Below are 12,365 nucleotides of genomic sequence, written 5' to 3'. Positions count from 1 at the left end.
TTTACAGTTGCCACGGCAACGCACATGCTAAAGGTCTCTGCTTCTCCTTCTGGAATGTTCTAGCTTGTCATTGAAGGTCTCTCTTTTCTCTCTTTTACAGGTTCTCTTACGTCCAAACACATGAAAACATAGTGAAAACCACATGAAGGAAGTTAATCAAAGTTCCTGTTCCTGTGTGTGTGTGTGTGTGTGTGTGTGTGTGTGTGTGTGTAGGGGTGATCGAGGGGTTCAGAGATAAAAAGGTTGATGAGGTGACACACTTAAGGGTCCTTATGTCTCATTTCTCTAGAGTGAAAACGTGTGTGTGTGTGTGTGTGTGTGTGTGTGTGTGTGTGTGTGTGGTGTGTGTGTGTGTGTGTGTGTGTGCTCCCGATTCTTTGACTCTATCTGAACTCACGTCGACTCTCAAAAGGGTTACAGTAATTGTTTGATGAACACCAGCTCTCTTTCAAGGAGGCCTTGACTGTGAGATCACTACACGGTTACCAAGGAAACATATTAGCTGATAATATGAGTTTAGAGCATCATTTTAGCAGCATCCCAGAGTTTGAGGTGCAGGAACCACGCTGGTTCTTGGGTGGGGGGGGGTTAGCACGCTAAAGCACAAGGGTACAGTTGTAAAATCTCACAGGTTCACAGTGACCCTTCATGGACAGGAAGTCATCGTCCAGCATCTTCTCTTTGTTCAGTCTTTGATCACATGATGAAAGCACCTCTGTCGGTTGTGAGGAGGAGCCATTTGCCTCACGGGTGTCAGGTCACCATGACAGCTGAGAAGCTAAAGCTAAAGCTATCAACAGCTCACTGCCAAGTCCACCACCCTGCTAGCAGCAGCGCCCCCTGCTGGCCTGGAGCACCTCCAGTTCACAACTGCAAGGGTGACACTTGTTATTTGGACTTCCTCTTCTAATCTTGGAGCTTTGAAGCATCTCAGGCTTGAAGCTCCGCCCCCTAGAAGAGAATGATGTCAAATGTGTCCTGAGCTGAATGAAATCTTTATTTCTTCATGAATGGGCTGGATGTCAACACCGAACATCCTCAGACTGATGCAAAAGGCTCCTCGGGCTCAAAGCTCCGCCCCCTTTCTGCCTTCTTGAGCTGGTTTGTTTCCTGTATCGGCGTCACACCAGCAACAATATGGCCATAAGCAGGAAAGACAGCTTCCTCTGGGGAAAAGGTACGTCCTGATTCTCTTCTCTCTCGTTAATCTGGGTCCTTCAAGCTTCACTCACGTCCAATCGTCTTCTCAGAGTTTAACGTCCTTCTTTATCGAACACAACGTCGGGTCGTACACTGTTAAAACAACGTCTAGAATCAGCTGTTCTGCTCGACAGTGTAAGTTCACGAACACTGTTGTGGAACACAAAAGTTCTGTGAGTGGATCCTGGACCTGAACTACAGTTCCATGTTCTAGTCCCTGCTCTATCACAATAAAAACACTGTTCTATCACAATAAAAGCACCGTTCTCTGGTAAACTGAAGTCAGAAGGGTCATCAGATGTCTTGGGATTAGAGTCCAGATTTAACAAAACTCGCTTGTTGCCCCACAGCTCCTCAGAAACTGCCCCCCAGGCAGAAAGCCCAGTCTGAGCTGCCGGATGACATTCAGGTAAATTGGATCCTTCGCTGTCTTTCATTCGGGGTTATTTTGAACGTGTGAGGGCTGAAGCGAATCGTCGAGTGTCTGTGACGTAACCGACCTGGTTCTTCTTTGTGGTCTCCATCAGAAGCTCAGGCTGGAGATCCATCCCATCGCCTCAGAACTCCACCCTGATATCAGCCAGCAGACGTAAGTCACATGACCCTGGTTCACCTGGCCCTTTCTGAACGAGCTTGTGGCCTTCAGCTGCTGCCCAAGCTGAGCTGTTTCTATAGCAACGCAGATATGATCAAGTGTAGCATCTCACAGTTGTTTTGTCTGCTGATCGTTGAAATGATCCGAGTTCTGAGGTTCTGAACAAACGACAAAGAGATTAAAAGGGACTAGTGTGGTTTTAGCATTGATTTGTGAGGTTGTTTCAGTGAACTTTCCTGTTGCTGGTCGTCCATTAATCCTCCTGATGGATCAGTTCATGCCGATCACAACTGATTTCAGATCAAACACGAGCAGAAACTGTGTGAAGGATGTTGAAAAGAACAAACCATAAAGAATTTTGTGCTTGTCGCAGGAAAAATGTTGCCAGGAACAGAAAATTTTTACGTGGGAAAAAGAAATTCAACATGAGCCCCAAAAAGGTGAGTTTACATGTAAAACAGGCTGGTTTTAGGCTGTTTATGGGGACCTGTCTTTTATTTAGACGCTTCCTCGTGTCAAGAAAGCAAATGTTGACACACAGCAGACTGGAGTCGCCGTGGCAACTTGAGAAAGTAGAACTAAAAAGGTTGCAGAGGCAGCGGCAAAACCACTTCCTGTTCCCCGAAGAGCAGCAGAGGCGGTTCTTCACCGCAGGAACCTTCCAGCCTCCTCGCACACTCGTTTCTGTGCCCACCAGCCTTCACAAGCGCGCGGACCTGATGCTGAATTCATGCACGTTGGGGATGGTGCAGATTAAAGACCTAAAGGGTGCTGCTGTCCCTCTGAAGGACGTCGATGCTCCCAGATTCACGGATGATGGAACAGCCTCCACATACTGGAAAGTTCTGATCAAACGATTTGAGTCCAGTCACAGAATCGTTTCAATGCTCGATCGTCGAAGACAGGGTCCCAAAAACAGGCTTTTACGGTTTAACCTTAGCGTGCTAAGCTGAGGCTGAGCTGTGAAATATTCCTGTTAACAGTGAAGCGGGTCCTCCTCCATGATCCCTCAGGAGCCCAGAACAGAACAACACTAGGGAGAGAAAACAACTGGACAAAAATCATTTTTCCCTGACGGCCACCGTAGATGCTAAGCTAGCCGTGAAAAGGGCGTTGATAGCATCACATGAACAGTCACACACACTAACTAAACCTCCTGTTCTGGTCCAGGGGATCCAGTACCTGGTGGACAACGGACTTCTGGATCACAGAGCTGAGCCCGTGGCCGAGTTTCTTTACAAAGAGGAGGGCCTGAACAAGACCGCCATCGGCAGTTTCCTGGGAGAGAAGTACACAGACCTGCTGAAGATCCTCTCTCCTGATTGGTTGCTGTTATGTTGCTGATGTTTCTGTCCATTCTGATGCAGAGAGGAGTTGAACCTGGAGACCCTGAAGGTCTTTGTGGGCCTGCATGAGTTCTCGGACCTGAATCTGGTACAGGCCCTCAGGTCTGAGTCTTTAGGAGACTTTACATTCTGGGAACTCCTTCATTTGAAACCTGTTTCTCTTTAGCTGTCCTGTTTGTGTCTCACAGACAGTTTCTGTGGAGTTTCCGTCTCCCCGGAGAAGCTCAGAAGATTGACAGGATGATGGAGGCCTTTGCAACCCGTTACTGTGAATGTAACCACAGCGTCTTCCAGTCCACCGGTAGGTGAAGCCTCTCAGCTATTCCAGACGGTCCTCAAGTCCTGGTCTGACCCAGTTTTCTGGAACAGACACGTGCTACATCCTGTCCTTCGCCATCATCATGCTCAACACCACCCTCCACAACCCCAACGTGAAGGACAAGCCCAACCTGCAGCGCTTCGTCTCCATGAACCGAGGGATCAACAACGGAGAAGACCTTCCCACAGAGATGCTAACGGTCTGTTAGCATCCCGCCCCGTCTCATCATCCCGCTGTGGCTCCTCCCAGTCATTTGTTGACCTCTGTCCTCCAGAAACTCTACGCCAGCATCCGCAACGAGCCTTTAACGTTCCCAGAGGACGACGGGAATGACCTCACGCTGACGTTCTTCAACCCCGACAGGGAAGGGTGGCTCCTGAAAATGGGTGAGAGTCAAGTGTCCACTCAAGATCAATGCCGAAGGTTGTGTGTGGACATCAGAGAGGTTGAACGTTGTGGTCCTGTTGAAGGAGGTCGAGTTAAAACCTGGAAGAGGAGGTGGTTCATTCTGACGGACAGCTGTCTCTACTACTTTGAATACACCACGGTGAGTAAACCAGAACAAATCAGAGGGTTGTGGAGCTGCAGCTGCTGATCCGTTTCACCTGCAGGATCAAGACCCGATCGGGATCATTCCTCTGGAGAACCTGTGTGTCAGGAAGCTCCAGGACTCCAGCAAACAGGTACACAATCACGTCCCTAAGCCTGAGGCTGAACGAAGCTGTTCCAGACCAAACGCAAGGTCATCTGAGCGTGCACGTGTGTGTGTGTGTGTGTGTGTGTGTGAACAGTATTGTCTGGAGTTGTATAATCCAACAGGACAAAAGATCAAGGCCTGTAAGATGGAGGGGCGGGGGGGAGTGGTGCAGGGCAAACACCAGTCATACACGCTGAGCGCCGCCAGCGAGGACGAGCGCGACAGCTGGATCCACGCCATCAGGTCAGAACACGTGCGCGTGAGCCCACGCTCCCGCTCCCAACACTGTCAGACGGAGTTTGGCTTCATGTTCACCTTTATTACAAATAAAAGTTTCTCAGAAAACATTTGGAAACCATTTCTAGAACCAGCTGCTGAGAGGTTAGCATCGGTTAGCATGTTGAAGCTAGCCACATGCACGTTCGACAGATTCTGTCACGTGACCAACAGCGATCGACCGCACCTTTATCTGTCGCCATGGAGACATCAATCTGAGGCCGTGATGTCATGCTGAGGTCATCTGCTCTGTTCCAGTGCGAGCGTCACCAAAAACCCTCTGTACGACCTGGTGTGTGTGAGGAGGAGGAAGGTGGTCGGCTCCACGTCCTCAAACGACTGAACCCCTCTGGACACGCCGTGAGCAAGCAGCGCTGCGGGGGCGGGGCCACAGGGTGGCTGACCCCTCCCACCGCGGAGCTAAAGTCAGAGACTCTTTACGCCTCTTTTGTCTTTTTAACTTATGGACACTTTCGATTTTATGTGCAGGATATTTAATGAACACTTTAACTGTAATTTAATGACCTTCTGTAATTAAATATTGGGGTGTTTCTCCACCAGGTGGCGCCGTTTGCTCACTTTTAGCCAGTTGGTTCCTGTAATTCAGCTGTAATTAACAGGTTAATTACATTTCTGTGTTGTTTGCTACAGCTGGTTGAGCTGCTGGGAGCCGTCAGAAGCTTCCAGAACCTTTGCAGTTCTCTCCTGTGATGTTCCTCCGGCTTCATTGTTCCCTTTTCAGGGTCTCAAGGATTCATTTTCGTACAAGGACGACCAGCCGCTCCGTTTCTGAGCAGCCTGGATGCCGACACTCAGGGACAACTGGTCACTTGTCCCGTTGCCACGGCAACCATGTCACCTCTGCAGGTGTGATGTAATCCGCCCACGACGCCCAGGTCCCAGCGTGTGAGGACATAAAACATTTAAATGCCAACAGCCTAAAAACAAACATAAAGCCTGGTGGCGGCGCCAGCGGGTGATTGGCTGGAGCCTCGGCGGCGCTCGCAGGGACTTTCACCTGTGAGCGCAGCGCTCAGGTGACTCATCAGCTGACACTCCTGATCACCGACACCTCACGACTGGATGCAGTTCTTCTTCTGATGTCGCCGTCGGATTTTTGACCCTGTTGAAGAAAAAAATAAAGGTTGTTTTCTTGAGCAGTGGGACCACGTCTGATTGGATCAGCTGTTCTGGGCGAGTCACCCCAACCAAACGTGGCCCAAAACTAACCCTAACCCAAAACTAGTGTGGGCTACTTCCTGTCAGGTCCTGGACCCACACTGGGTTTGTGTAGATCTACTGCCTGCCACATTTGATCCTGCAGGCCTGAGTCTCCTAAACGTTAAATTTAAAGTATCTTTTAGCCACTTGGGGGCAGCAGAAACCAGTTAAGACGCGTCAGAACCAGAACCGGAAGCAGCCGACCGCCAACAACATGAAAGTCACGGTCTCTCACCCACCTTCCTCCTCCGCCATGCTCAGCGTCTGCAGAGACAAACTTCTCTGAATCATCTTTGAAGGCTTCTTGGTTCTGGATTTCAGTGGACTCGGTTTCTCCAGCGTCTCAAACGTGTCGTCCAGCTCACTTCCTGCGACGCCATTGGTCTCCGGTGCTTTACAGGGTGGGGCGGGGCTCTGGGGGGTGACCACGCCTTCCTCTATCGTCTCTGTGATGTGATTGGTTGCTCTTCCTTTCAGGAAGTGCTTGATAGAGGTGAGTTTCTTTGTTCGGAGGGAAGAGTTCTTCTTCCAGCCTGCTTTCCCCTCCTCCTCCTCCTCCTCTGCTGGTGAGCCCTGGCTCTCAGGGGAGACGTGGTCTTCTTTAGAAGGATGAAGGATGCTGCTCTGCAGAATATTCCTCTGGGCCACTTCACCAACCAGCGAGTCCTTCGTGGTGGAAAGGTCCTGCAGGGAACCCGTGAGGCCGCGGCTGTTCCCAAAAACTAACGAGTATTTTGGATTGTGGTATTTATGTGCAGGAATCTTCAGGTCAGCCTGTCGGGAGTCGTTGACAGATATCTGGAAACGTGACGCGGAGACAGGCAGAGGCCGGACCGGCTCCACCTTCGGTTTGTCGATGGGGACGGGGACGGGGACGGGGACGGGGGGTTTGGTGATGTTGAACTCCCTGTACAGGTCCACGTGTTCAGACACGGCGTACAGCTCTCTGAAGTCCGTGTCAAAGACGTCCACCGTCTGTCCAGATATGACGGTGACGGTGTTCCGGTCCATCCGAGTGGAACTCCAGGTGAAGCTGGAGGAGGACAGAGATCTTTAAACCAGATGAAAAGATGAGGTCTTAGTTTTGTGGTTCTGAGCGAGGTGGACACCTCCCTCGGGACACCTGCTTGCACCCCCACCAGGACTGTGAAAGCCTGCTGAGATGGAGCGTCCCAGCAGCTCCAGGACCAGGACGGTTCCTCCAGGATCTGGGCTGAGACGTACCTGTATGATCCGAAGGCGACCTTCTCTCCGTCCACCAGCATGTATTTGGAGCACAGCGACCCCGGCAGCTTCCCAAAGGACAGCGCCAGTCCGGTGCCGCCAACCGTCCTCACGCGGAGGTTCTGCAAACAAACACCCACCTCAGCACACACGGTCACACACCTGCCGAGCTGAACAAACACCGCCGCCACCGCGGCAAAGGCCGACGCCAGCGTCACACTTTCCAACATGAAGCCAAAGCTGCGCCGTGTTGACTTAGAGGGAAGAGACGTCGAGTCTGAGTGGACACACGGGAGCTTTTGTTTTGATAGGACGGCTCAGCAGAGCCACTTCCTGTATGATCTCAGCATCAGAGGTTCAGGTTCCAGCCCCTGGATGACCCTCTGAAAAGGCTCGATTATTCACAGCTGGGTCGGTACTGCCGATTCTGGTCCGCCATCAGAGAACATTCCACAAGTTCTCGGGTCAAATGTTTGACCTTCGACCCCGTTAAACGCCAACATCGTTAAACGCTGAGCGTCACCTCACCCGCAGGTGCGAAGCGTTGATCTGCAGACGGCTGCACATGTCCAGGAAGTGGGGCAACCCTCTGACCTCCAGCACGGCGTAGACCGCCACCCCTCGCCGTGACGACGCATCCAACAGGTCCTGAATGATCTGCAGGTCCGTCAGGACATCCATGACGATGGCAACCACCTGGAAACGGGGGTGGGAGGGGCTTCATTTAACCACATGGTTAAACTTGATGACTTCAATGCTAAATTTAATGCTACCTGGCAGTTTAACAATTATTTGTTCAACCTTTTTGGACGATTCAGTTGTTTGAATGACTTTTAGATCGGCCAGTAAATTCTTCTGTGTTCACATTGATTAATTTAGGCTTATTCCGGTTTATTTTTGGAGCAACAGTTTTCTCACGTTGACGAAAAACAAACAGAACAACTTCCCTATCGAGTCGCTACACCAGTTACGAGCTAAACTAGCAGGTCGTTAGAGATTACTGACGTATTTTCATGAATGCTGAAAAGTCCGTTTGGATCTTTGAGCTTTATCTGAGCTCATTTCCCTTCACGCAAAGGTGCCGCTGTCATAAAGAGCGACCACGTGTTTTTAAACGTATTGACACTGTGACCAAGCAGCTACATTAGCTTTCGCTGCTAATTGTTCTACAGACGCAGCTCGTGTTTTTATCAATACTGGTTTAATTTGTTCCTGTTAATGCTAATAAGCAGCAGCTCGTTAAACAGGTGTGTTTTTGTTTGCAGTATTTTCGTATCCGCGAGTGCAGTTTACACTGATCACGTGACCATTTTCTTGCATTCTGTCACTGTAGCTTTTATTTTTAGCAGCACAGAGACGTTTAAATTAGCTACTTCCTGGAGGACCTGAGCTCATCGGGATCACGATGAGGATGTTTCCAACGCTGGTGCACAGCCAAAGCAAATATATATTAGAATATTTCAGATTTTTAGGCTAATTTAGCAGTAAATGATTGACATTAGCAGCAAAGCACCTCAGCATGTGATGGTGTCATTAAGCTGTTAAAACTCTGCTTCAGCTCCTGTAAACTGATAAAAACGTTACAATAATGTTCCGGCCGAAGGTCGACGGGTTTCAGCTGAAGAGCTCTGCACTTTTTAAACAGCCGGAGACACAAACGGAGACCCCAGAGGACAGGAGAGGACGAGAGGACAGGAGGACAGGAGAGGACGAGAGGACAGGACAGGAGGACAGGAGAGGACAGGAGGAGGACAGGAGAGGACAGGAGGAGGACAGGAGAGGACAGGAGGAGGACAGGAGAGGAGAGAGGACAGGAGAGGGTGAGAGGACAGGAGAGGACAGGAGAGGACAGGAGAGGATGAGAGGACAGGAGAGGACAGAAGAGGATGAGAGGAGAGGATGAGAGGACAGGAGAGGATGAGAGGACAGGAGAGGACAGGAGAGGCCGAGAGGACAGGAGAGGACAAGAGGACAGGAGAGGACAGGAGAAGATTTAGTCTCATATTTTTCTGAAATGTTTGAAACATTAAAGTCTGTTTTTCCTCAACATGTTCACTGTTTCCTTATAATTCTTCTTTCACGGCAAAATTCAGGATTTGATAAAAGAACTCAACAGAACTGTCCAGAACTTTCCAGGTTCAGCTAGCTGCGCTGCACTGCGCTGCTTGTGTCGCTGTTCCTTTAGCATCGAAGCTACAGCACAACCATCATTTACTGAAGTTTCTGAAAACTCACAATCATAAAGATTTAAGCCAGCGAGGAAACAGGATCTGGTCACAGCTAGCATCAGCAGATGCAGCTTTGGATAGAAGTTAGCATTCCAGAGAGCTAATCCTGCTAACGTTACCCACCTGCTAACGTCGGCCTGGTTTCGCTAATGTAGCGTGCTAATATTAACTAGAACCAGACGGAAGACACAGTAAGATTGTGGCGTTGGCGCTGGGGGGCGTGGCCTTTTCTTCGCGGCTAACACAAAAATAACCGAAGACGACTTTTATCATTTCAGTCTGAAAAAGAAAACACGCCAACAACTAAACTCGGGTGAAAAAGAGAGAAAAAAACCATCATTAATTAGTTTTTGTTCTCTCACAAGATGGAAACTTAAATCAATTAAAAGCTTAAACTGATTCTTTTAAAACAGAAATGAAGTTTCCCATCACCGCCACAGCCGAACATGTCCTGATCTGATCTACATGGACCGAGTGGCGGCGGCGTTGGCGGCGTCTCAAACACGTGTGAATCGACCTGTTGGAACCTGCTGAGTCTCCATTGTGGTTTCCAGTTGAGGGTTTGGTTCTGGTCTCTAGACCTTACTGGAAATACGGGAATGTTTTTTAACTAATTATGTGGATGAAGAGATGAGGAAGTTGATATTCATCATCATCATCTTCATCATCATCATCTGAAACTATAAAATGTAAAATGTTTTTGTGCTTTGATGAAACACCTTAAAAAGAGCACCTTAAAAAGAGCACCTTAAAAAGAGCGCCGTTTCTGATTGTTCGTGCTCTAACAGGTTATTTCCTGCTCTCAGCCTGAGGCTCTGGGTCACATGACCACCACCAGCCAATCACACGCCTGCGCCGATGACCAGGAGAGGCTTCTTTGTCAGCAGCATCAAATAAACTTTTTTTTTTCCCCAATAAAATCACGTTAAATTTAAATTTTCAGACAGAAAATCTTTCACAGAAATCTGGTTTTCTGTTCAGTTTAGCTGTAAAATCCCACAGAAGTTTTACAAAAACTTTACAAAGATGTTTCCTTTAACCACTGAAGTCAATAATAATGAAACTGATGATTGAACGCGAGTTGTGTTTGTTTATTTGTTTACCTTCTGGGCCTCCTGGATCAGCCTCCTCACCACCTGTTTGATGTGGGGTTTGGACTCTTTGGGGGGGTGGGTGTACACGGACACCCGGGTCACCCCCTTGTAGACGCCGCTGCTGCCCGCCCAGCCGATGTCCAGGGCGGGGACCTCGGTGTCGGACATCTGGGGCCAGTAGGTGGAGTGGACCCCCGAGTCGGCGCTGGAGGAGCCCTTGGACTGGTCGTTGTCTCCGGCCTCGGAGTCGCTGTCGGTGCTGTATTCGTGGAAGGTTTTCCGGATGAGTCGGACCTCCCGCGCCGATAGGAAGTCCTTGATGTTGTCCTCCTTCAGTCGCATCTTGAAGGCTCCGTCCCCGTTCCGGAGCAGCTGCTCCAGGGCCGCCCGCTGCTCCTCGCTGTAGTAGAACTCGGGCCGGGACTCCGGGATCTTCTCGTTGACGTGCTCATCGTCCATGCAGCGCAGCTGAGACTCCGCCATGGCGACACCTCGACCCCCTCACGGCGGCTGCGGATCCGCTTCTACCGCCACGGCAACGCATCCAGGTAGACCAGGTGCTCAGGTGAGGGGGCGGGGAGTGCGGACAGGGGGGCGGGGCCCAACTCCGATGTCTTAAAGGTAAAGACGTTAGTTAAAATGTTCCGTTACTGACCTTTCAGAATAAAATCACAACGACTCGACATTATTTCAAAGTCCTGAAAATGCATCCTCCGATAGTGGATGGATGGATGATGGATGGATGGATGGGGATGGATGGATGGATGGATGGATGGATGGATGGATGGATGGATGGATGGATGATGGATGGATCGATGGATGGATGATGGATGGATGGATGGGTGGATGGGTGGATGATGGATGGATGGATGGATGATGGATGATGGATGGATGGAGATGGATGGATGATGGATGGATGGATGGAGATGGATGGATGATGGATGGATGGATGGATGAGGATGGATGGGTGGATGATGGATGGATGGATGGATGATGGATGGATGGGTGGATGATGGATGGATGGATGGATGGATGGATGGATGGATGGGTGGATGATGGATGATGGATGGATGGATGGATGGATGGATGGATGGATGGATGGATGGATGATGGATGGATGATGGATGGATGGGTGGATGATGGATGGATGGATGGATGGGTGGAGAGAGGGATGATGGATGGATGGGTGGATGATGGATGGGTGATGGATGGATGGATGGATGGGTGGAGAGAGGGATGGATGGATGGATGGGTGGATGGATGGATGGGGATGGATGGATGGATGGATGGATGGGTGGATGGATGGTGGATGATGGATGGATGATGGATGGATGGATGAGTGGATGATGGATGGATGGGTGGATGGATGGATGGGTGGATGATGGATGGATGGGTGGGTGGGTGGATGGATGATGGATGGATGGATGGGTGGATGGATGATGGATGGATGGATGGGTGGGTGGGTGGATGGATGGCTGGATGATGGATGGATGGGTGGGTGGATGATGGATGGATGGTTAAATGGATGATGGATGGATGGATGGATGGATGGAGGGTGGGTGGATGATGGCTGGATGATGGATGGATGGTTAAATGGATGATGGATGGATGGATGGATGGGTGGGTGGATGGATGGATGGATGGATGGTTAAATGGATGATGGATGGATGGATGGCTGGATGATGGATGGATGGTAAATGGATGATGGATGGATGGATGGATGGGGGGTGGATGATGGATGGATGGTAAATGGATGATGGATGGATGGATGGGGGGTGGATGGATGGATGGCTGGATGATCGATGGATGGATGCATGGATGGATGGGTGGGTGGATGATGGATGGATGGTTAAATGGATGATGGTGGATGGATGGATGAGGATGGATGGATGGATGATGGATGGATGATGGATGGATGGATGGATGGATGGATGGGTGGCTGGATGATGGATGATGGATGGATGATGGCTGGATGGATGGATGGATGATGGAGGATGGATGGATGATGGCTGGATGGATGGATGGTTAAATGGATGATGGATGGATGGATGGGTGGGTGGATGGATGATGGATGGATGGATGGATGGATGGATGGAGGGGTGGAGGGAGGGATGATGGATGGATGGATGATGGATGGATGGATGGATGATGGATGGATGGATGGA

The 12,365-nt window shown here is 50.0% G+C and overlaps 2 protein-coding genes across 3 annotated transcripts; one reads left to right on the top strand and one right to left on the bottom strand.

Moving 5' to 3' along the window:
* Positions 1-956: 956 nt before the first annotated feature.
* Positions 957-4,990, top strand: cyth4a (cytohesin 4a). Of its 2 annotated transcripts, none has more exons than XM_057015875.1 (13): positions 957-1,177; positions 1,551-1,609; positions 1,728-1,789; positions 2,169-2,235; positions 2,966-3,084; positions 3,163-3,243; positions 3,330-3,442; positions 3,511-3,659; positions 3,735-3,846; positions 3,931-4,007; positions 4,072-4,143; positions 4,280-4,400; positions 4,692-4,990. In XM_057015875.1, the coding sequence occupies exons 1-12, from the start codon at positions 1,138-1,140 to the stop codon at positions 4,352-4,354; spliced, it is 1,026 nt and encodes a 341-aa protein (XP_056871855.1). In that variant the 5' UTR covers positions 957-1,137; the 3' UTR covers positions 4,355-4,400; positions 4,692-4,990. The 2 variants fall into 2 exon arrangements, with proteins under 2 accessions (XP_056871855.1, XP_056871854.1); XM_057015874.1 differs by having other exon boundaries at positions 965-1,177; positions 4,252-4,400.
* On the bottom strand, positions 4,456-10,888 carry fam83fa (family with sequence similarity 83 member Fa). The gene is made up of 5 exons (XM_057015859.1): positions 10,210-10,888; positions 7,407-7,574; positions 6,879-7,000; positions 5,894-6,687; positions 4,456-5,556 (listed from the first exon to the last, which is right to left on the bottom strand). Exons 1-5 carry the CDS (start codon positions 10,681-10,683, stop codon positions 5,507-5,509), a joined length of 1,608 nt encoding a protein of 535 aa, XP_056871839.1. The 5' UTR covers positions 10,684-10,888; the 3' UTR covers positions 4,456-5,506.
* Positions 10,889-12,365: the final 1,477 nt, after the last annotated feature.

This window comes from Takifugu flavidus, chromosome 18 (assembly GCF_003711565.1).
Source record: "Takifugu flavidus isolate HTHZ2018 chromosome 18, ASM371156v2, whole genome shotgun sequence".
Taxonomy (NCBI): domain Eukaryota; kingdom Metazoa; phylum Chordata; class Actinopteri; order Tetraodontiformes; family Tetraodontidae; genus Takifugu; species Takifugu flavidus.
This window is presented reverse-complemented; position numbering and strand designations above follow the sequence as displayed.